Below are 25,947 nucleotides of genomic sequence, written 5' to 3' on the forward strand. Positions count from 1 at the left end.
CAACCATCCATGGCTCTGCAAAAAAATGACACATATTCAACCCACGTAGTACCAGGCAACTTCTTACATTCTCTAAAGGCCTGTCTGTACTTTTCTGGGGTTAGGCCATACCTTAACCTTTTCAGCGCGACCGCGATTCCCCCTCCGGTGCTGGGCCCTAATAAAAACGGGCGTGGTCATGACGGAACGGTTCCGTCATGAGCACAGCTCAACCGTAGCTCATGACGGAACCGTTCCGTCATGAGCATCGAAGGGGTTAACATTAAAGCATCTTTCATATGAGTATAAGACATCCTATCCTCAACAGGCATGCCTAACAGGGTATCTCTTCCCTCATTCACAAAGTGACCCCACAACCCCGCTCCCCAATCCTTCTCAGGGACCCGGTGGGCCAACAATGCTAACTCATATGCTTTAAACCATTGACCAATATCCTCATTCTTCTGAAAATCTTTGATCACATCTTTGGGAAAATACAACCTACTTTCTGCAGGCACAGATGGGATGCTGCCACCAGAGGGATTCAATTCTAACTCTTTAGCTTTGAGCTCCAACTCCCTCAACTTGGTATCATGCTCCAAAGCTAACTTTTCCCTTTCAAACTCCAACCTTTTGATCTCCAGATCAGCTTCTCTCCTGCCTCTTGCATTCTCTATTTCCAACTGCCCATTTATCTTAAGTTTTGCCATCTCCATGTTGTATGCTCGCTCCTTCGCCCTTTCTTCTCTTTCTTCAGGAGAAAGACCTTTGGAGGAAACACTGCTGCCAGGAGGGGATGTGGGCCCATTCACTGGCACCTCCTCCTCCCCTTCCCCTGTCGGTACCACCACCGGATCAGAGGAATCTCTGGCCTCTAACCAGGCCTGCAATGCTTTGAGATAATCTGGCCTCCTTGAAATGCCTGGGGTAGGAACTTGCAACTGCTTGCAAAAGGATTTCAGCTTCTTTAACGGGTAGTCGTTCATCTTACTCCTATCAAATTCCTCCACAACAACAGGTGTAGTGCCTCCAGCATTACTCATGGTCAAAATTGGCAGTTTCAAAAATCAAGTTCCAGGAAAGCGGAGAACAAAAATAGAATCCTTCCAAATTAGATTGTGGCTGCGCTATGGTCTGCTTTCACTATGTAGCGCACACTAATCACTGCACATGGGTCATAAATGCAAAGTTCAAATCCTCACCGCTGACCCACCAATGTTAGAAGCGGCTGTCTCTAGTTGGCAGAGGTATACACTTCTGACAAATAGGGACACACCTTTTCTAGTCAGGGCAAGGGGATCACACACTTAGATAACCCCTGCTCACCCCCTTGGTAGCTTGGCAAAGCAGACAGGCTTATCTCAGAGGCAGTGCGTTAAGCATTTATGACCACATACAGTAATAAAGTGAATACACTACAAATGGACACGACACAGTAGTATTATAAAAATAAGGATTTTTATATAAGGCTTAGCACAAGACCAAATAACGACAAAATATACCACAGTCTTAATAAATACTCTTGGAAGGAAAACATAACAGTTCAAGCACGGTTTCTTCTTAGCACAAAGTCTTTAGTATCAAAAGCAACTCTTCTTCTCTAAAACACAGTTCTTGGCAACAATGTAACCCACACGGGAGTCACACGACATCGAGGCAAAGTTAATCCAAAGGTTCGGCGTCGACCGCGAGGAGCGCTACGTCGAGCCCGGAGTCGCACAGACCCCAACAACACAGTACCTTGGAAAAGTGAAGCACTCGATGATCAGCGGCGTCGAGATGTCCGGCGTCGCGTCTTCGGCGTCGATCGGGCCTCGGAGTCGGGGCGATCTGCAGCGGCGTCGACCGAAGTCAGGCAGGAGCAGCGCTCACGAGGTGAAGCAGGATACGGCGTCGTCGATGTCGATGTTGCAAGAGTGAGCAGCGCTCACGGCGTCGAGAGGGCTCGATGTTGATGCGATCAGCAGCGGCGTCGACACAGGGTCACTTGGAGCTGGAGCTGAACTCGCTACTGGCGTCGATCGGGCCCGGCGGCCGGCGTCGAGGAAGCGGGACACTGGAGCCGTTACTCACAATGTCGAGCTGGATTCGGCGGCGTCCGTCGGCGTCGAGAGTGCTGGATTCTTTCAGAGGTGCTGGATTCACAAGTTCCAGCAAACAGCACTTTTAAGCAGATGAAGTCCTTTAGCCCTGTGACTTCAACAGGAGACTGGCAGTCTTCCAGCCCTTGGAGATTTTCTTAGCAAAGATTGAGAGTACACACACAGTTCCTCTCTCCTGGTTCCTTGGCAAAAATAAAGAAGCAATGCAGGATTCCCCCAACAAACAGCACTCTGGCAGAAGGGGTAGGCAGTCCTTAGATCAGCAGGCTTCTTGTCCTTGGTTCAGGTTTCCTTGTCAGAAGTGATCTAAATTCTTGGTTCAGGGGTCCTTCTCTTATACCACTTTTTGGCTTTGATCCCTTTGTCCATGCAGGGGAATTTCCCCCCATCTTGGGTTTGTTGTGGGTGTTGCCAGGCCGAAGCACCTGGCCTATTCACTGTGCAGGGCAGAGTCTTCAGCCGCCCAGCAGGAGCGGAGCCAGCATTGTCACTGGCAGGGGCAGGGCCATCAGTTGCCCGGCAGGAGGTGGGCCAGGAAAGTCCCAGGCAGGCACAGAGTCATCAGCCGCCCGGCAGGGGGGCAGAGCCAGCATTGTATCAGGCAGGGCAGGCTATCAGGAGCTACTCTTCCCCTACTCTCAATGCAAATGTCCCACTCACCCCACACTGACTCATTCAGACCTCTGGAGCCACCCAGCTCCTGTCACACGCACACCAGAACCAGCAGAGACCGGTAGACAGTTAGACAAGAAAATAGCTACTTTCTAAAAAGTGCTATTTTCAAACACAGAGTCCAAAAACCATCCACACAAACGGATGCGTTATTAAACCCTGAGTTCAGGGATACCAAACTCGACATTGCACCATGCTCCCCGAGCCCGCTAGGATTATAGCATTAATAATCCTGGCAGCCCATTCTAACGGATGGAGAGCAGGTTACCTTACACTAGTGAAAAACGAATATGGCTGTAATTCACTATTAGGACATGCCAACCTTGTCAGGCTTGTCCTACCTTATGCTTACAATGCACCCTGCCCGTGGGCCTACCATAGGGGTGACTAACATGAAGTTAAGGGAAGGTTTAGGGACTGGCAAGTAGGTGTACTTGCGCAGTCTGCGTGACAGTACCAGACTGCACGTGGTCTAGCAATGGTAGACCTTCAGACATACTTTTACTAGGCCGCTCTTGTGGGTGGCACAACACGTGCTGCAGGCCCACTAGCAGCATTTGTATTTACAAGCCCTGGCACTCCTGGTGCACTCTACTAGGGACTGACAGTAAACCAAATAAGCCAAACATGGAATTCAATCAATACAGCAATTTCTCATAGGGAGCACTTGCACTGTGGCACTGATCAGCAGTGGCACAGTGCCCAAAGCATTTACCAGCAAAAACATCGTAAACAGAGGAGGCAAACAGAAAAAATGGAGGAGAGACTCATGCCAATGATGCCAGGTCTAACACTTAATTTAGAGCAAATAACTCTTCAGAATACCACTTCTGCCGTTTTTCAAAATGGCAGCTCTCTAAGGATCTGTTTTAGTCATCATTTAGGTGATTTATTTTAATATTGTTTTTGGTTCAGGTTTTCCATTGATTCAAATCCACTAACATGAGCGAAGCAGGTGGTAACAAAGGATCTTTGCCTCCTGAAATAGAATTGCTGACTACAAAATCTGAGGACAAAGAAAAATGTGTCACATGCCAAACTAATCCGAAAGAAAAGCTAACATCAACTGTGGCTGTACTGAAGAGAATTTGAGATGCTGCATAAAAACGGCAAGTGAAAGTTCACAAAAGAAATTGATGGGGGAAGAGGATCAAATATTTAACCATTGTACAAAAAGTAGCAGACACCAGTGAATCACAACAAGAATTCAATCTTTTGAGAAAGCGATGACAACCATACCCAATGCCCATCCACTTAGAAGATCAATGGCTACCACTTGTCCACCTCTAGCAACTGGTAGGAAAGCAGAGAATCCCTAATGTGTTATCTGGGGTTTGGCCAGAGCGAAAGCCAAAGGGATTGACGAAAGAACAAAGTACAGAACATGTTTTTATCTGCAGCTAGTTTCTTCCAAGATGAGGTTTTCAGCCGAGTAGCCAATCTAAACAGCAAGATGAATGTATTTGCAGCAGCTTTAAATGCCATCCCGAACTTTATGTGTGCACACATTTGAAAATATGAATGTACAGTGAGCTCCCAGCAGCAAAGTAACTGCCAGCCTTCAGTTAAGTTTGCACTCTTTGAAAAATCTAATTAGGTTTTAAAGTCACTCTTGACTGCTGGTTACGAGTTCACACTCAGTGAGATCAGTGAAATAAGGGTCTACATTGATTAAACTGTATTGGTCCATAATAATTAATTTAAGAATTTTCTGGTGAGAATGTACAGTGACAGAATTCGTTTTTGTCAGTCTAAGAAAAAGAATGAGCCATTTATTGTGTTCTCAGCTGATTTAACTCCTGAAGTTCTCGCTGACAAAATAAGATCACAGGATGTAGTCAGCAGGAAACATTTTAGGAAACGTCCTGAAAGATTTCAATTTTGAACTTAATGAAAGATTTTGTGATGCCACAGAACTCTGCAAATCATGGGAGTCAACAAGAATGCCTGATGTTGTCTCAACATTCTTTTAATCATTGTTTAATATCATCAAAGCAAAACTGTTGCAAATTAAATTTCCGGAGTTCGGAACAGAAGCTGAGGACATTGATCATGGCTTTAACCCCTTCGACGCTGATGACGAGCTGGGCTCGTCATGAGGTAGCCTCCTCGCACGCTCATGACGAGCCCAGCTCGTCACGTAAAGTGCGCTTTTAAAAAAGTCAGCGTACGAGCGGAATTCCGCCCGCACGCATGCGGTTAAAGATATAAGCGAAGAAGTGGAACACAATCCCATATACCAACAGGCTTATGCTTTGCAAATGTACTGTCTTTTCCAAATCATTGTTTATGAATTACAGCACAACAAAAGGAAAACTCAGCAAGAGAAAATCACTTTAATGAATAGGATTGGTGTATCAACAAGTTATAATGACACAGTATGGAGAAGGAACTTGTTAGCAGCTCATGCTGCAAAATCTTGTGAATCTGGCAGCACACCACTTCAAAGTCACTTTACCAGGAAAGGATTTACAATCGCTGCTCTTGATAATTTTGATTTTGAAAACATCTCTTCTTTGTCATGATACTTCCAAAGCGCTTTTTCAAGACTGCACCAATGAAGGACCTGCTGGAAAACAATCTGTGTCAGTTGTAGACATAAACAAATGAAGCTGCAAACTTATAAACTAACTGCAAAATCACTGCAACCAATCAACACATCCTACTCTCCCAAACTACCAGAAAGTTTAAAAGTGGCTGAGGACATGGATCTCCTACCTGATACTGCAGCCTGCAAAGCTGATTTAACTGAATTTATCATAATGCTTATTTAGTGCAGACTTTTGGATGTAGAAAAGCCAGTTCCTCCATGGGCTGGAATTCATGCTTTGATCTCCCAGAATACCGTCCCACTGAAGAAGGCTTAGTTGGGTTTTACCAGTAATGCCATCCCCAGGCACAAACTATGCAACAGTACACACAGCCCTAAACAATTTCCAAAATGTGCATGCTCAGGTTGAAGACCTGCCTATCTTGCCAATTTTCTGTGATAAAGGTGTTTTCTGTATTGTAGCTAACATTTTTATGAGCAATCAATAGAATTGAATGATCATTATCAAGTGATGGGGATTTCTACATGATAAAGTTTGTGTTGCAGTGAGCAGGAAGTTATCTCAGTGAATGTGGCATAGACGAGTCACTTATTGAGGCTGAAATCATTGGAAGGAAAACCATCCAGTCAGTATAGAGCCGAACCCATTATGTTTGTTCGTTACAAGGTAAGGTCATCATATCTGAGGCTATAGAAACATTGCATTGGAATGCTTGCCGGAACAAGATTCACAAATTAGGTTTTGCATTACTTATCTCAGAAGTGAACAAGGCGCAAGGTGCACTTCATTCAAAAGACATAATGGAAAGCCAGGCAATGTTCACTAAATTCAGTTCAAAATCAGAAAACCCGAATATCAAGTTTGTAGAGTTTGTCAAAGAGTGTGAAGAAAAATCTGAACTTTACAAGTATTGTGGAAATGTTTTACACTTGATAGCTCCGGTAAAAAAGCTTGGTATATGCTAATCAGGAAGGTGATAGGCAGCTGCACATGAAGTTGTGGAGTCACTGATTACTGTGTTTCATGAATTAGTCTGTATAAACTACCCGAGCTATGGGTCCTGGTATTTGGAAACAGTGAAGAAGCTAGAGATGGATAAACCATACCTCTACAGAACATCAATCCAAAGACATTTTGTGGTGAAAAACAGACAAGGAAGGTTCAATGGTGTGGATTCAGATATGAAACTGGAACAGACGATCCAGAGTTTGTAGAAAAGCTGCAAGGGAATTGTTGGTCAGACACGTAAAAGTGAATATGATGCTCAATGGTAGCTAGTTTATCATGAAGTCCTTTCTATTTGCAATGTTTTCAGAGAGATGACAAATTCAAAAATGAATGCATCGTCGTGAAACTATTCCTCACCACAAACTTGTGGGAAAAAGAGGGGAACATTTTAATAAACATGATGACAGTCAGCTTCATTTCTCGCAGCATCAGGAAAACCCCTTTGAAATGACTGAGCATGTGCAACTACACAACATTGTGACCAAATATTATGTGGATAATGATATAAAGTCACATCTACTAGATATCCTGGAACATGGATCGAAACTACCTACAGAACTACACCAGGAGAGATGTGTATTGAAAGTGAAAAAGCTGCTAGACATAATTAATAAAGCTAAATTTCCACACTTCAATTGCTATAGCAAGAGTTTTGTCCAACCAGCCACTACATAACAGGTTACAAAAAAAGAACTTTTGCAAGCACATAGAGCGAGAGCGATAGATATAGCAAAAGAAAGGGGTACATTTATCGAGGACATTCTGTCGCATGATATTCTTCCATTGTTTGATGAAGATACTGCAACCAAACCAGTGAAGCGCCAACTCATACAAGAGCTAAAAAAAACTTTCACCTGAATAATTTCAATTCGAAAAGGTCTCCTCATTGAATACTGATGATGTTCTACTGTTCAACACATTGTCTTTGACAGTTATCTTGAACTTGAACACCCCCAGCACCACCCATGGAACGCCCCTTTCATGCAGTTTTCCACGTAAAAGGGGCACTTATTTATAAGGCCATGAAAAGCCACATAAGGTGGCATAATATAGCAGTGGCACATGGGGCCACTGGAATATTAAAAAAGTGTATTTCCAGTGGTGCAATAGTTCTGTAGTAGGGGATCTCTGTGTATAGTCATAATCTAGTGAATAGTCCCGCCCATGTGCGTGGACCCCGGAGCAATCAAAAATAATCTCGTAAGTTGTCAAAAATTGCAGAACTACACAGACACTTAGGAGAGAATTTAAAGACAGATAATGCAGCCTATATCCACAGGCTACACTGTCCAGTACTTCTATTAGAAATTCCACCAAAAATCTACAACAGCACAGCCTGTCCAGATTTCTCTACATAGGAAAACTTGCCTCTACCAGCAAAACCCTCAGGAATGATAGAGAGGAAGGAGTGGACAGACAAGCCCCATAGGCTGCCATTATGTGGCTCAAAACAGGATACTGTGCCTTTAAGAGAACTTTCCAGAACTCTCTCAGTATCCCAGAATGCCCAGCAGGTCCCTTTTACTTTCAGTTCTTTTTTCCGGCTCCTGCAAGCAGGACCCTGGAGCATTGAGCTCTCCCTTTTCAAGGGTTTATTTGGTGATTTTTCACTTTTTCAAGTATTTGAGTGCTTTCTTTGAAGTACTTTGGTGTTTTCTTCCTTGTGTGTGTCTTGGTGCACTCTTTTATTTGTCAAAATGCCTGCTTTGTTCGACAAATGCCCTGAGTGTCCGAGGAAGAAGGCCAAGTCGGACCCACATGAGGTGTGCATCGTCTGCCTTCCCTCATCTCATGTCCCAGAGGAGTGTGGCATCTGCCAGACATTATCCACCAGGACCCTGAGAGAGAGGATGAAGATCAGGCTCCAAGGCCTGGAAGATAGAAGACTGCAGACACAAGGTGGGTCTGGGCATGCTTCATATGCCCATGCTGAGACAGGAAGACCAGCAAACGTCCTATTTCTCCGCCGACGTCAATACCATCGACGACGGCGTCGAGAGGGATGACAGCAGTCTGTTCCCCGTCTCCCCAGGGCTCTGGGTTGAAGCGGCATCGACGTTCGACGTCGAGGGGACTGACAAGGCTGCCGTCGAGATCGCCGTTGACGGTGTCATCGACGTCGTCCTCGAGTCATCGACGTCGAAGGAATTAGGCCCGGCGTCGTGGCTCGCCGTAGAGGTGACACCGCCGCTCGCCATCGGCGAAGAGGAGACGGTCGTCGTCGAGGGGATCCTCGACGTCGAGGAGGACGTCGAAGACTCGCAGGCGGTCGCCGTCGAGGAGACGTTCGACGCCGAGATGGCGTTCGTCGTCGAGAAGGCGTTCGACGCCACGAAGGAAGCGCTCGACGTCGAGACGTCGACGGTCGCCGTCGTGGAAGAGACGCTTGTCGTCCAGACATGACTCAACGTCGAGACGAGGGCACCGGTCGACGTCGAGACGGCGTTCCTCGACATCGAGACGGCGTTCTTCGACGCCAAAGAAGCGCAGGAGGAGTTCTGGGCCCAGGAGTCCCTCTGGATCCGCTGGGGCGCCTCAGCGACCTTCTCCAATTGGAGACACTACATCGCCTCCTCCTAAGAAGAAGAAGGAGTCACAGGGCTCGGTGTACTCTGAGGTAAATACACCTTCCAAGCCAAGATCGGCTACCCCTCCTCCTCCCTTGCCCAAGGAACCTCCGCCACGGAATCCCGCTCCGCCTCCGCTTCCACCTCTGGTTCCACCTTTTGGTCTTCCTCTGCTACCTCCTCAAGAAATGCATCTGGTACCGCCGAGGTCAGTTTCGCTGCCACGGTAACCGACGCCGCCTAAGGGGACTCCTCAGCCAAGGGTCCCGGTCAGGCCGCAGTCTCCTGCTCCTGTGAGACCTGCGGAGCATCTGAAGCCGAGGAGATTGCGCTCTCGTTCCGGACAGAGGGAGAGATGGGGAGTCGTCACCGGTCGTTGACGAGATCAAGGCGACGCCACAGGAGACGCAGATCGAGATCCCACACTGGCTCGTCTGGGACCAGGGACTACTCGCCGACTTTGTTGGAATCCCCGGGGACGAGGGTGTCGCCAGTGGATGACATCTTCTCATTTCAAGATATTCTGCTGAGGGGTGCGGCTAAGTTGGGCATCACGTTGATGGTGCCCACACCCACGACGTCTGTGATTTTCGAGACGCTACATAAAAAGCACCTGTCTCGGCCGTTGCTACCCCTAGTACCAGGATTGGTAGAGCACGCTCAGGAGTCGTTTCTCACTCCGGCAGTGACGAAGGTGGCTCCCTCCAGACTCCTCACGAAGTACCGGGCTCCAGATTCTGATCCGGCCTTTCTCAGGATAGACCCGCCACGGGACTCGGTCATAGTGACAGTTGCTAGGAAGCAGCATGCCACTACCCCGTCGTCCATGGTACCTCCTCATAAGGAGAGCCGGTGGTTAGATTCGGCTGGCAGGAAAGTCTGTGGGATGGCATCTACTGCAATGAAGGCTGCAAGTGCCGCGGCTTTGTTAGGGCGATATGATCGAGCCCTGTGGGAATCCCTCCAGCAATTCACTGAGCTCCTTCCTCGAGAGAAGAAAGAGGACTTTCAAGAGATTCTCAACGAGGGACTATTAGTGTCGAACCAAGTCATAGCGTGGCTGCTGATGTGTCCCTTCTGGCGGCACATGGATATTGCCATGGTGTCAACCAACGGCGCCACGCTTGGCTTCTCCTTACATCCCTCAAGCCAGAGGCTCAACAATGGGTGGCCAACCTGCCTTTCTCTGGGGAAACCCTGTTTGGCAAGCATGCGGATGATGAAATGGCCCGCATGAAGGCGGAAGCCGAGACCCTGGCGGCTGTCGGGTTGGAGAAGCCCAAGGAGAAGAAGACCTACCACCCGTTCCATAGACGGTTCGGGGCGCAAGGCCGAGGGTGAGGGCAGACTTTGGGACAGCAACAGCAACAACAGCAGCAGCAGTTCCAGAGGCCCTTCCAGAAGCACCAGAAGGGCAGAGGCCAGCAGTCCGCAGCGGCGAACAAGGGCCCGGCTGGGTCTCGGCCCTCAGCAGTTACTTCCCCTACATCCGTTACCCACTCCGGTGGGGGAAAGTGTTCAATTTTTCCTGGCAGAGTGGAGAAAAATTACTCAGGACAAGTGGGTGCTGAATATTGTTTGCAATGGATATAGTCTTTGGTTCACCAGCCCGCCTCCAGCAATTCCACCGGTCAGCTCACAGTTTCAGCTGCGCGAGCTACAGGCGGCGGCGGATCTCCTGTTAAGGAAAAGGGCGATAGAAGACGTACCTCTGTCTCAAAGGGGAAGAGGTCTGTACTCCCGGTTCTTTCTGGTTCGCAAGAAGGACAAAAACGAGTTCAGGCCCATTCTGGATTTGCGACAAGCAAACAAGTGGATTCGCAGAGAGAAATTTGGCATGCTGTCGTTGCATCAGATTTATCCTCAGCTGCAACAGGGAGACCCATTGCACACAAACACAGGAAGTTCCTGCGATTCCAAGTTGGCGCCAATCATTATCAGTACACAGTACTGCCGTTCGGGCTGAAGTCTGCACCCAGAATATTCTCGAAGTACATGGCAGTGGTAGCTGCACACCTAAGGAAGAACAAGGTGTTTGTCTACCCGTACCTGGACGATTGGTTGGTCAAGGCCTACTCCTTCTCGGAAGCTCAAGCGCACTTCCAGAAGACGTGCGTTCTCCTGAACAAGCTGGGGTTGCACATCAACATGTCCAAGTCTGTCCCGACTCCGGTCCAGTGCATACAGTACTTGGGAGCCTCCATCAATACGCTGTCAGCAAGCGTGTCTCCTTCGGAGGAGCAACAATTATCACTCCTTCGGAAGGCTCAGGCTCTTATGACCGCTCCATCTACAACAGTGAGGACGGTGTCTTCTCTACTGGGGTCGATGGCCTCTTGTATCTTCCTCACGCCACACGCACGGCTGCACATGAGACCTTTGCAGGAGTGCTTGGAGGATCAATGGGATCAGAGGAAAGGGTCTTGGGACGACAAGATACGACTGTCTCTGCATGCTCTTCAGTCTCTGAAGTGGTGGTGTTCAGCGGAGAATCTCCTCAGAGGGGTTCCCTTTCACAAGGACATTCCCACACAGACTATCGTGACGGATGCATCTCTCCACGGCTGGGGGCGCACTCCGGAGACGTACAGATTCAAGGAATGTGGTCCCCGACGGAGTCCATGTACCACATCAATTTCCTGGAACTCAGAGCTGTTCACTTGGCACTGTAGGCCTTTCATCCTTCCTGCCGGACCAACTCTCTGCTTGTACAGACAGACAATATGACCACGATGTATTACCTCAACAAGCAGGGGGGCTCGAGATCACGCACTCTGTCACAAGAGGCGCAGGCGATCTGGCGCTGGCTTCTGGTAAGAGGAATGACGATAACGGCTACCCATCTACCAGGTGTGCAGAATGTTCAGGCGGACGCACTGAGCAGACTGATTCAGAAAAACCACGAATGGGTCATAAACGATGAAGTACTAGGAGAAGTTTTCGCAAGGTGGGGGACTCCAGACGTAGATCTGTTCGCCACCGCCGAAAACAGCAAATGCCGAAACTTTCCCTCTAGGTACTACCAGCAGGGGACAATGGGGAATGCGTTATGGATCAACTGGTCGAACAGCTTTCTGTACGCTTTTCCACCCATTCCCCTGATTCCGGCGGTGCTCATCAAGCTGTTCCAGTCCAGGGCGCGGATGATCCTGATTGCCCCGGAATGGCCCAGGCAGTGGTGGTTCACGGACCTGCTTCACCGGTCTCTCCTTCCTCACATACGGCTGCCGTGCCGGCTGGACCTTCTCACGAAGTTTGGGGGACAGATGGTGCACCCCAACCTCTCGTCTTTGAGTTTGGTGGCATGGCTCCTGAGATAGTGCAATATGGCCATTTGAATCTACCAGAAGATTGTATGGACATACTGAAGGAGGCTAAGCGACCTTCCACTCGGGCTTCCTATGCTTACGAGTGGAAGCAATTTTGCATCTGGTGCAAGTCCAAGAACTATGACCCAACGATATGTAAGGAAGATGTCATCCTTCCGTATCTACATTTGGCGCAGTCTGGCCTTAATGTCCATTCTATTAAGGTTCATCTCACTGCGCTGACTGCCTACAGGAAGTGCCCTTCACAGACTTCCTTCTTCCAGATCCCTGTGATCAAGGATTTTTTGGAAGGCTTCAAGAAAGTGTTCCATCCTGTCCGGCTTCCTTCGCCTTCATGGGAATTGACCGTGGTGCTGTCCAGATTGATGAAGGAGCCTTTTGAACCTATTCTTAAGGCTTCGTTGCAGCACCTGTCCTGGAAGGCGGCGTTCCTCGTGGCTATTACATCGGCCCGCAGGGTGAGTGAAATTCAGGCGTTGTGTTGCCAAGAACCTTATACTGTATTTCATGCTGCTAAGGTTGTTATGCATACTCACCCTAAATTTCTTCCAATGGTTATATCTGATTTCCATGTTAACCAGACCATAACTTTACCTACGTTTTTTCAGAATCCTTCATCTCCAGCGGAAAGGTCTCTGCATTCCCTGGATGTTAGGAGGGTGTTGAAATTTTATCTGGATAAAACCAAAGATATTCGTAGGTCAGACCAATTGTTTATCAATTATGGTTCAGTTAGGACCGGTCTTGCTACCTCAAAACAGTCCATCTCTAGGTGGATTGTGTCCTGTATACAATTGTGTTACCAGAAGGCTAATAAGACCTTAGGGGGTAAGCCTAAGGCTCATTCCACCAGAGTCAAAGCTGCCACGACTGCTTTGCTCCGTAATGTTCCAATTGCAGAAATCTGCAAGGCGGCCACTTGGAAGTCGGTCCATACCTTTGCTAATCATTACTGTCTGGACACTGATGCCTGGACAGACGCTCAGGTTGGGCAGGCTTCGCTGCGAAATCTGTTTGCACAGTAGTGGTGTTATTTCTCTTTTCTCCACCGCTGTTTTGGTGTGGGGATGGGCTTGCCATTCTATTCACTAGATTATGACTATACACAGAGATCCCCTACTACAGAAGGAGTAGTTTCTGTCCTGTAACTCCAGTTCTGTAGTAGGGGTATCTCTGTTATAGTCATAAGCGCCCACCCTCCTCCCCGGTGGAGAGAGATATTCATGTAAGGAATGCTACAGGTCTGGCGTGTTACGCCTTCAAAAAGAACTGAAAGTAAAAGGGACCTGCTGGGCATTCTGGGATACTTAGAGAGAGTGCTGGAAAGTTCTCTTAAAGGCACAGTATCCTGTTTTGAGCCACATAATGGCAGCCTATGGGGCTTGTCTGTCCACTCCTTCCTCTCTATCATTCCTGAGGGTTTTGCTGGCAGAGGCAAGTTTTCCTATGTAGAGAAATCTGGACAGGCTGTGCTGTTGTGGATTTTTGGTGGAATTTCTAGTAGAAGTACTGGACAGTGTACCCTGTGGATATAGGCTGCATTATCTGTCTTTAAATTCTCTCTTAAGTGTCTGTTCAGTTCTGCATTTTTTGACAATTTAAGAGATTATTTTTGATTGCTCCAGGGTCCACGCACATGGGCAGGACTATTCACTAGATTATGACTATAACAGAGATACCCCTACTACAGAACTGGAGTTACAGGACAGAAACTACTCCTTCCCTTAGGGCCTCACATATGAGGCACAGAATTATTACTGCAAGTGGAATGATTGTCAATGTGAAGATATATTCAAAAGGTATGGGCCATATTGTTCAACAACTTAAAAACTATTAGGAAGAATCTGACCTTTATGTTATGCCAACATGTTGTGTGGGCTATTTGAAATAGTTCCTATTGAGTCATTGACACAGATATTATTATTGTGCTACTTAGATTTGTTGCAATGTTCATAAGTCAAGGATTGCAGAGTTGGGGGGCGTGGCCGGACGAGCAGCAAGATGGCCGCCTAACCAGCGAGCTCCACCGGCTGTAATCAAAATCCTGCATTAATCCTGCTATTTCGTGTCACACGCACGTCTAGCCAGTGCGCAACGGTGACAGACTACCTGAGGCATAATCGACCGAAAAATCGACGCCTTGGAGCACCCGCAACACCCTGATACGGACTCCGCTGTTTTCACCGGAAGGGTTATGCTGCGAGGCCTGACGGCCCCGGAGGTCTGTGCGGGAGCTGTGCGCTACCTGAGGGCGTGGCGCCGTGGGCCCGGACCGCTGAGAAGCTCCGCAACCGGCGAGGTCCTGGCAATCGAATCAACAACGGTGGGGTAAGGCTCCGGAATACTGGGGGTCAAGCCACATGTTAAAATACTACAGTGTATGCCTGCCGCACCTCCGGGGAACCGAACTGCCTCACCTTGTTGATCGGCAATGTGGGCGGCCGCCATCTTAGATTGGGACTGAGCACCGAAACTGGAAGCCACTGCAGGCGGGGCCTTGTAGGCAGGGAGCCCTCGGCGCTAACATTGGCACCCCTAAGAATCCGTTGTCACACGGCGCACGGGAGCCCTGGTTGCATTGGCTGCGTTCCCATATCCATATCTGTTGTGCTTACCGCGGAGGTGGTGGTGCTCATTGACTATTGCGATAATGCAGCGGTGAGCCCAAAAGCTGCTGTGAGACGGACCGCTCTGTGATAGATGTGCTCTGCCCGACACTGGGACTGTACACACTTAGAGGGCCTGACATACCCAAACTCTCAAGTCACCGGATTGCTGCCTGCTAAGTGACGAGCCTGGTGACAGCTGGAAACACTTGTCCCGGCCCTGCCGATGAAGGAGCTGTGGGGGAAATCATGCTTGTCAGGGCCTAGCGACCTGTGCTGGACCTTGCCAATTTTTCTGTCCACGCGCCTTGCGCTACCCTACTTGTGAACGCAGATTCAATCAGCCCGTACGTGACGGGGAACCCTGTCCCATCCTATATCATAGCGCACCTGACGATTGTCTGTTAGTCATGGGGAAGGGAGATCCGTGCCAGCCGAGGCTCACGTTTGAGCAAAAGAAGACGTCCAAGCAGGCCGAGCAGGACACTGGTGCATCCGGGAGTCCTACCACAGAGACATCTCAGGACATAGATGTGACTGCACTATTTCTGGAGGTGAGGTCCAGCCTGAAAAGTATCGATGCAAAACTCGACAACATGACAGCTCAACTGGACAGTGTGAGATCTCAGGTGGCCACCCATGAAATGCGCATCAATAGTCTAAAGAACAGACACACGGAGTGCTGCGAATTCCAACATGTTCTACATGGGGTTTTGATGGGCAAAGAGGTGGTAATGGATGCCATATATGGTCCGAATGTAGACGATCCGGAATTCTTCAGAGAAATCTGGGCTAAGATAGATGTTACTGGCTGCTCCACTGTCATATGGGGTGGGGACTTTAATGTAGTGCTAGACGACACAATTGATAGAAAAGGCGCATCCAGGCAAATGCACCCACAAGCACGCCAGGCACTAACGGATATCATATGTGAGGGCTCCCTTGTTGATGTGTGGAGGGCTCGCAACACGGACGCAAGAGTAGGTACATGTATATCCGCTCACCATGCTGCCTGGTCCAGACTGAATTTTTGGTTGGTCTCGGCAGACGTAGCCACTTGGACCACACGAGTGGATATACTGGCCAGGTCTCTGTCTGACCACTCCCCATGTTTACTAGAGCTAGACATTCCAGGCAACCAGAGTAGTGCCTTCTCCTGGCGTCTCCCGCCAGATGCATTCCAAGATGCCGCTTTCACTGAGGAAATCAGGCAAGACATTGTTGATTACTTTGCTACTAACACTGGCACGGTCAAGACTGATGCTGTCCTCTAGGACGCATTTAAAGTGGTGATATGGGGGCAGTGTATTGCACGCAGGGCTGGAGTCCTAAAGTCCATCAGGAACACACTGGCAACGATAGAGGGAGAACTGAAAGTCCTTGAGTGTTCATTTTGTGAAGCCCAGACGCATGCGCTGGCAGGGCAGATTAAGGCCAAGTTGCTAAGCTTTGCTGAGGAGGCGCAGTGCAAACTAAAATTTTTGGGGAAGCAAGCTGAAGCCTGCAGATATGGCGAAGGAGCTAGACCAAGCCGTACACAAGCCAGGATGGTTAAATCCACTCCCACTCCCACACGGGTACATACTGTGGTTGATCACACAGGAAAGGCACTGACGGACCAGCGGGAGATACTACAGTCCTTCGCCACTTACTATGCCACATTGTACAAATCCACACATCATTTATCAGAAGAGACACTTGAGGCCTTTTTGGAATCCATAGCGCTTGTGTGGTTTAACAATGCACACAGGCAATACATGGACCGCCCCGTAACGGTACAGGAGATCGCAACCACCATTAAAGCGCTACCACTAAATAAGGCGCCAGGTCCAGATGGACTAACGGCAGCCTTCTATAAAACATACACAGAGGAACTTGCTCCTCGCTTGCACGCTGTGTTTGTTGAAGCGCAAGAAATAGGGATACTGCCGGACTCGATGAGGGAGGCCCTTATTGTCACGCTACTTAAACCTGACAAAGATGATAAATGCATAGACTCTTACCGCCCTCTGTCCCTCATTAATGTAGATGTCAAGATCTACGCTAAGATTATAGCCGATCGTCTACAGCCTTTGCTCTCATATGTGGCCCTGCCAGATCAATCAGGGTTCATACCAGGACGCTCCACCACGCATAATCTATCAACGTTTTTTTCTGCACTACACTACCTCCATCCAGACACACAGGCTGCTGTGGTATTTCTGGACGCAACAAAAGCCTTTGATTCCCTTGAGTGGTTGTTCCTTTTTACCATACTGACACGCATGGGGTTCAGTCCACTATTCATAAATTTAATTCGCTTACTCTATACCGCCCCTAGGGCCAGAATAAGACTAAATGGCATGATATCTGACCCATTTCCAATCTCCAGAGGGACCAGACAGGGCTGCCCACTGTCCCCCCTCCTATTTGCCATTGCTATGGAGCCACTTGCTGCTAGAATTAGACAGCACCATACGGCAAGGGGCATTGCATTCAGCTCCCGTAGCCTACTTATCTCCCTGTACGCGGATGATGTGACCTTGTATGTAAACAACCCAAACGAGAACCTCAACCCGTTGCTGCGGGAGTTTGTCAAGTTTGGGGGTCTATCCGGCCTCTCCATAAACTGGTCTAAGTCAGTCATATTTCCACTCACTGATAGAACCAAAGAGGTACACTCAGACTATCCACTCCGATGGGAGGCAGACGAAGTGAAATACTTGGGAATTTGGAAAAGCAGGAACATACAGGAGATCTGGAACCTCAACTTTGGCAGAGCGGTCACCTGGCTTGAGGGTAAAGTAGCGATTTGGTCCAGGCTTCCCCTCTCCTTAGCAGGTAGAATTGCACTAGCAAAAATGATTGTGCTGCCCAAGTTCCTCTATTTATTTGCCAATGTGCCAATTCCACTGACACAACACTTCTTTGCACGTTTACGCTCCAATCTGTTGGCACTTGCTTGGGCAGGGGGTCAAGCCAGAGTATCATGGGCACTACTGACACTCCCGCTGCGTCAGGGTGTTTTGGGGGCACCGGACATGCATCTATACGCACTTTGCGCACAGGCCCAATACCTGCATTTCTGGGCCTACCCCACGCCTTACCAACCACACGTAGCAGTGGAGATCGACATGGTCTCTCCGCTTCCGCTCAATGTGGCCCTATATCACAAAGCACCGCGACCATCACAAGATATCAAAACAGCGGATATGCTCTGCTGGTCCTGGAGAGAGCTATTGAAACGGTCTTCAGTTCCCCTGTTGTATGCGCCCGCGATGCCCCTCAAACAGAATCCCATGTTCCCATGCTTAGAGGCCAACAGCGGCGATATATCTATTGCTGGCACCACCTTGCGCACATTCGGAGACATATACCCAGAAGGCACATTCCTGGAGTTGCCCACAGAAACAGCAGAGAACCCGGTGGCTTTTGCCGACAAATTCACATACCACAAGCTCAAAGCTGCATGCAGGGCACTTGGGGATTGCTTCCCTGAGGAGCCGCCGCAGTTACTGGCACTACAAAACATATTATCTAGAGCATCCCGCAAAAAACTTGTTTCCAGGCTGTACAATTCCATGCAGGAACAAACCCCATTGGTGGTGCCCAGATCGCAGCAATTATGGGGTGACGAGCTGGAAGAGCCTCTGACGGATGAGCAGTGGACTTTCTGCTGCGGGCAGCTGTTGGCACTATCCCCAAACTATAAACTTAGACTTGTGCACTTCAAGTTCTTACATAGATTCTACCGCACCCCAATCTCTCTTCACCGCATGGGCCTTAGAGAAGATGACAGATGCTGGAAATGTGGGGCAGAAAGGGCTTCCTTCCTGCACGTGGCCTGGCACTGCCCGGCGCTCTCTGAGTACTGGATCGAAATATTTGATGTCATTAATCAAATCCTTGGTAGGGCTGATGCCCCATCGCCGCTACTGGGGATCCTTGGCTGGGTCGCGGACACTGCACCCTTGCGCTGAAAGCTCCATGCACTACTGCTGCTATATGCCAAGAGGCGGGTGGCCATTGCCTAGGGGCGGAAGACTAAACCGAGACTCAGCGACTGGCTATCTGATGTGACATATGGGCATGCGCAGCTGGGTTCCTATTGGGAACTGATGCCATCAAATGCACGCCCGAGAGACATCTGGGAACCCTTCCTGCAGTGGTCACGTAACAGACCGTCTCCACCCGAGACGGCTCCTGGGAGCCCGGCTGTGCATGCCTAGCCTGTTGTTATGCTTCTGCCAGTGCTCTAATGGGTCTGACAGACATTATCGCAGCTTGTGGAACAGCGGAGGCCAGTGGGAGTCCTGGTGCATAACGTTCGGACTCCCGTGGTTGCTACGCGCATTGAGTTGCAACTTCCACTCCGACTGACACCATTGTTATATGGCGCTCTCTGATTGCCATTCCTGACCCACCATAGCGCAATATTGTATTCATGTTTTCCCATATAAATGCTGCTATAATTGTTTTCATTAATGGTCACACTGACGAACACCTATGTTACTGTTAGTAATGTTACAAAAAAGAATATTGCATCCTTTTTATAACATCAAACAACATAGCCGAATTTACACGTGCTTATTGTACATTTCACTTGACTTCGTGATGTAATTGTTGCTTTCATGATTTGCAAATGCTAAATAAAAATATTTTTTAAAAAAAGGATTGCAGAGTTATGGATATGTTATGAAACAGGCAAGAAAAGACACTTAATTCCACTTCATATTATATACAAGAAACTTGACCCAGAGATGCCCAGTGTTCTTATCATGGCACATATTCTTACAGGTGATAATACAATGAGCAAAGAGCTTGGAGTTTTAACTGCTGAACTTATGAAGTTTCTAAAAGGATTTGCTGAGACAGAAGACGTAGAAAAATATATTGTGAGTGTATTAAAGACTGAGTTCTGACTGTCACACATTTGACAATCTTCAGTACAGTGAGTTCAAGAGATCAGTCCTGCTAAGTGACCTCCCACCAATGTCATATTCTGTGCGTGGACACATTAAAATAGCGTTGTACTTGATCAGAAGATGTGCAATAGTTTTGATTCATGCATATGTAGAGAAAGTTTTGTGTGAATTTGGCTGGGGAAAAATTGATGGGGTGGTAAAACCCATGTAATTTCTAAAGCCTGCACCCACAGAACATACATGTTCATGTACTTACAAAACCTGTGCTACAAAAAGAAGTCCCTGTCAATATTCTCTTCTCAAATGTTCAACATTCTGCAAATGTACCAGGAGCAACTGCCGAAACAAATAAATGTAGTGAACTATGAAAATGTGTCTAAAACGGAAGTGATAAATATTTTGTTTTACATATTCAGATCATAAACATTGTTTGCTGTATACATAAAAGGATTAAAAACTTTTAATATCTGTTTCATTTATATATATCCTTCTTCCTCTATTATAGATGCCATTTTGAAAAATCGCAGAAGGGTTGCTCTGGGAAGTTATTTTTTGTCTCTATAAGACTACTTGACCCCCAAAACCTATATTCTGAAACCAAAATGAAGAATATAGGTCACATAATTACTGAAATATTACATCATCACTGCAACATATCTGCCATTTTGAAAATTTCCTCCAGAAAAATTCGTCCCGGATCAGCAATGTCCACACAAGCAAAATTACTTCTATAATGATCTAAAAACACAAATCAAAAATGAAAATCTCTGGACAGCAATTTTTGTACTGAGATATAACAGGGGGCCAGGATTATGAGTGGGGAGTGTATCAATAGCCAGTGAAGGGGATGGGTTGAGAACTGCCATACGAGTGAGTGAGGGACATAAAACATATTAATAGCACAAAACAGTGCATGAACCGTCTCGGCACCCAGTATTGCCACCGCTTTCTACCCAAGGCCAGTACATCGGCATACACGTGTATCTGGATGTTTTTGTATAAAAAAACATTACTAATAATATTAATGAATGAGAAAATATGCTTACCAAATACGTGGTTATTCTTTTGAGGACAGAAAACAAGATACAGGTGGTGGGGCATTGGAAGGTCATTCATCTACTCCCAGAAGATAGATAGTGAAGATGGGATTAATAATCCTGTAGCATGGTAAACCACTTTTATTTCTCTTCAGGTAGTCATGAATAGGACAAGTAGAACAGAGATATGTATTTATTTAAAGGTTTTATATAGCGTGAACAAGACCCTTGTGGGTATCAGAGCTCTTTACATGGTGGATTTAGAAAATACTTAGGCATATGGTAAATAACAAAGATCCATACAAATCAAGCATAGCATAATAACAATATTGAAGATACATAGGTAAGTAGTAAGTAATATATAGTTCCATAAAGATGAAGAATATGAGTGTATAATCACAGTAACCAAGGTTCAAGAGAGCTTAGCCACGAGAAAATATTTCACTTCTTTTTTTAAGGATGCAGTAGAGGGATTAAGTCTAGTTTCTGGTGGCAAAGCATTGAAGATCTTGGGTGCCATCCCCTAGAAGGCTTGGTTGTATGTTTTCTTCTTGTTGAATGTTTGTGGTTTCAATAAGAGGTTTTTGGCACTTCTGGAAGCTCTATTGCCACATGAAGGCAACAGTTTATGTGACAGATATCTGAAAGTGTTGTGATGAATGGCTTTATGCGTCATGCATGCAATTTTTTGTGGAATTCTGGCTTTGAAAGGTAACCAGTAAAGGGATCTTAGGTCCTTGGATATCTGTGAGTTTCTTTTTGAGCCGGTAATAAGTCTGGCTGCTGCGTTGATTGAAGCTCTTAGAGGGGCCGGTGAGGATCTGGGAAGGCCTCAGAGAGATACAATCCCATATTCCACTCTTGGGATAACTAGCGCTTGTACTTCCAGTTTGAAGTCCTTTTCAGGCAAGAAAGGTTTTAGTTTTCTCAGTGTATTAATCTGAAAGTTTGCTCCTTTTATTGCAGTACTAATGTGTTTCTGCATACTGAGATTTCTGTCCAGAGTTATTTTCAGCGATTTTGCTGAGTCAACGATAAGAGGTTGGCAGTTAAGTGCTGGCAGGTGTTTGATCCAATCTTGAATTGTGGGTACTTGGGTGGGAGGAGCGATTAGAAGGAATTCGGATTTGAGGATGTTTAGTTTTAGTAGGTTTTCGGAGAGTGCGGCCTGGTAGGCATCAGGAACCATGACATTTTATTAATCTCTGACATGGCCACTGCAAGGTAAAGTTTAAACACAAGTGTAAGCACATTTGTGGTAACATGTACAGTGCTAAGCCAGGTGTAAGTTGTTGTTATATCATATGGCCTTTTCCAGCGTAGATATAAAAATAGGTACTGTAACACTTAACCTGCCGACCTAGAGGTGGTTTCTAAATCTTTAACATGGTTGTTACAACCCTAAGTAAATTACCTGTATTATAACATAGACTGTGCTAAATTAGATATCTACTACTGTCTTCTAACAATGTGCAAATGCACAACACTTAGAATCTACTGTGCTCTAACAGCCACTGCTTTGCATACATTCTTCTCTTCTAACACTGCCACGGACTGCAGAGCAAAGTAAAAAAAAAATCATTTTTTGACAGTCTAATTTTTTTAAATTGGTCCGGGGTCCACGCATGAGTGATGGACACTTCCTCCTTCACAAGGTGATAAATTCACAGTAGAAAGTACAATAAATATGTCAGTCTCAGCTCCACAATTCAGTTCTGATAAAAAAAGAGCGTCAATGCCATCCAATGTAGGGAGATTTGAGTATTAATGTAATTCATTCCTGGTAGAAATGGTTGGCTTTGCTTTCAGAAAAAGCTTCCACTTTCAGTCTAACAAGCTGCATTTCTATAAATACACTGTCCCTGAAAAACAGTCTTCTTTCTTTCAGGTCTAATAAATGTGACCCAGCAGGGAGTACAATCTGTCATGTTCCAGGTTGTGGTCTTCCTTTACATGGTAAGGTGTCTTTATTTAAAACATTTTTACAGATTCATATTAAGTAAAAAGCAGCAACCTGAACACCCATGGCCACAAAACAAGAGAAAGGGATGTTACAGTGAACCATTGATACATATTGTATTTATGTATATGTCGGTATTTGTTGAGTTTGAACCTGGCTCGAAAGCAATGGAGTGGCCTATAGGCCCATGAAGATACAATCTTTAGGGGAAGGTCAAGGGAAGACTGCTGAGTCAGGGGTAATGTTCCTTGAAAAGGTGTGTATTGAAAATGCCTTCCTATGTGTGGTATTCCCCCCAGATTGTTGCCTTGACTGTTTTTGCTGGGTGTAGAACTCTGTACAATTTACCCCTTCTAACAGCAATAAAGTGCTTCTGCTCTCTCTTCAAACATAATGAAATTGGAATACCCTTACTGGAATATATCCCTAACTCCAAGTCCCTCTTCTATGGTACCCAAAGGTCCCAGGGCCTGTAAATTAAATGTCCCCAGAAGTCTGCAGCAGACATTGTACCACACAATGCAGTAATACTACTAACATGACTGTAGAACTTGCCAAATGTAGAACAGTGGTGCTTGTTTTAACTGAAGAATTAACCTTTCACAATAATACATTTTGGTAGGCCTTCCTTTTAAATATTAATAAGTAACCCCTATGCAGAAGTATTGCCTATTAAAGCACACTGCATAGTATTTAATTACCCTGGGCAAAGCACTACGCTACGCTCGCGTAGTTTGCGGAGTTTGCGCTACTTCGCACTACGTTAGTTGCACGTAGCGTAGTGCAGCGGTCATTTTTGGCTTGCTCGCGATCCTCAACGTCAAGTTGGCGACCGCGAGCAAGCAAAATTACATCAACTTGATGTTGCTGATCGCGAGATTCTCAATGCAGGGAGGTCAGGTTTCTCATTGCGAGTGGTCGCGTATGCTCGCAAACGCTCGCGATATGAAACTACCAGTCCACATTGAGAAAACTGCAGCTCGGGTAGAAATCTACTCGAGCGGCAGAAAACGACTGCTTGCACTGTGCAAGATGCAGTTTGCACTGATTGCACAGAGCGAACAAGCATCCGGCACTGTGCAATCAGTGCGAACAGCATTTTGCTCAGTGCACTACGCAGTTCGCGTAGCTCGCGTCGTGCGAAGGGCACTTCGCGTAGCTACGCATAGCGCTACTTCGCAAACTACGCCCAGACTTAGTATTTAAGAGTAGGACATTTAAATGTTTAATGTTTTTTTTTTTTCAGAGTTTTATATAGCGCGAACTAGAACCGAACCGAATCAGTTATCAGAGCGCTTTACATAGCACCAGTTACGTTACATGAGGACACACTTTCATTTTAGGCACGGGGAGATTAAGTGATTTGCCCAGAATCACAGGGGGTTTTTGGCGTCGTTACCGAGACTCGAACCCAGATCCCCAGGTCCGAGGTCGAGCGCCTTAGCCGTTAGGCCAACCCCTCTCCCATGTTACACAATGTTACACATGTTCTTACAGTGAAAAGGCCCAAAAGGACACTGTAGCAGCGGTAGCTGTTGCATTGGAAAGCATTAGGATTACATTTAATATTTCTATCTCATTAAGGAAGCTTCTACGGAGCTAATTCCTCGAATTTTTTAAATATTTATTACAAGACCCATTCATTGGTAAAATGGAGTTATAATAAACATTTTACAACAGGCACTTTTTAGAAAGTTGCCTGTTACCTCCCTAACCGGCCTTTCAGTGCTTTCCAACTGTCATCTGGCATCTTATGGCTTCGGTGCGGTGAGCTGTGAATTGGTCCCCGACAAAAGCCTTAGGTGTGAGGAGGTGTGCTGTTCCTCTGGCAAGCTGACCATCTGGGCTGTGTCTAGGTGCTTAATTAACTTCAAAGGAGCCTCCCCTGTCACAAGAAGATGTAACTAACACCTGGGCCTTCCCTTTTTCCTCTAACCGTACAAGCACTAGGTCCAGTGGTAAAGGAGTTGCCCTTTAGAGTGAACATAGAGGAGGGCTTGCTAATTTTTCCTGCCGATATCTCTAGGGAGGACACCAGAACTCTGGCCAGGCAGTGCCAAAGTGGGTAGGGATGCCCCAGGGAACTTTTAGCCGATTCATAAGCAAGGACCAGTGGTCACCCCCACCCACAGGCTGGTGCCAGGCATAAATGTAGCGCCCACAGTATCCTCCTCAGAATAGTTTCTTGACCTATGGAAGAACATAAGAGGGCTGGATCTGCTGTTGCAACCTGAGAAGAGCCAAGAACACTTGATCTGCCCTTCCTCTCGTCCGACAATACGGTGTTAAGATAATCTTGTATGCGGATGACACTCAGCTGGTGGTCTCCCTGGCACAGAAGAACAGCAGGCCCCCCAAAACCAACCTAGCAGCATGCATGGAAGACGTCAGGAGATGGATGACAGCATCCTCATTAAAACTCAATGGCGATAAGACCGAGATAATGCTCCTTGGCCCTCCTATTCTCACTCCCATGGACCAGCTATGGCCGCCCAGTCTGGGTCCTCCCCCATCCCCGAAGAAGGACATTAAAAGTCTGGGAGTCTGACTGGACAAAACCCTCACCTTCAATACGCAGCCAACTAAAACAGCAGCAACCTGCTTCGGGATTATCCGAATACTAAGAAAAATCCTGCCTATTTTGCCCCTTGAAGCTAAACAGGTTGTTATTTAAGGCCTCATTCAATCTCGGCTCGATTTCAGCAATGCCCTTTACCTAGGAGCCCCTGACTACGTGCTACAGAAACTTCAACGCACACAGAATTGTGCAGCTCCCACGCTACTCCAAATCCCACGCAGAGAATCAGTCAAGCAAGGGATCAGGTCACTGCACTGGCTCCCGGTCAGGGATAGAATTAAATTTAAGACTTTATGCATATCGCACCAAGCCTTTCACAGAGCCAGACTTGAGATTAACCACACTCTTCTCACTCCCTACTGTCCCGGCAAGTCACTTCGCTCAGAGAACGCATTCCTTGCTGCAGTTCCCAGAGTGAAAAGACCCGGAGCAGGAGGCAGGTCCTTCACACTCAAAGCTGCTAAATTATGGAACTCCCTTGCCCTTTCACTTAGGTCCAACCCTAGCCTTTCGTCATTCCGTAAAGAGTTAAAAACACATCTTTTCAGCAATTAGCTCCCCACCTGGATCTTCCCCTCCTACCTCGGAGTTCTGTTACCTTTACTCAGCGCTTGGACGCCCTTGGGCAGCAGCCGCGCTCTACAAATCTCCTT

At 47.0% G+C, this 25,947-nt stretch overlaps 1 protein-coding gene across 4 annotated transcripts in view; it reads left to right on the forward strand.

Moving 5' to 3' along the window:
• Nucleotides 1–25,947, forward strand: part of LOC144822416 (multidrug and toxin extrusion protein 2-like) — a 1,067,040-nt gene that overhangs the window by 477,718 nt on the left and 563,375 nt on the right. For all 4 annotated transcript variants that reach the window (XM_078679900.1, XM_078679899.1, XM_078679901.1 and 1 more), the window contains exon 7: nt 22,645–22,712. In XM_078679900.1, coding sequence (XP_078536026.1) covers nt 22,645–22,712 — 68 coding nt within the window. The remainder of the gene's footprint in view (nt 1–22,644; nt 22,713–25,947) is intronic.

The sequence above is a fragment of the Lissotriton helveticus genome, chromosome 3_1, assembly GCF_964261635.1.
Source record: "Lissotriton helveticus chromosome 3_1, aLisHel1.1, whole genome shotgun sequence".
NCBI lineage: Eukaryota > Metazoa > Chordata > Amphibia > Caudata > Salamandridae > Lissotriton > Lissotriton helveticus.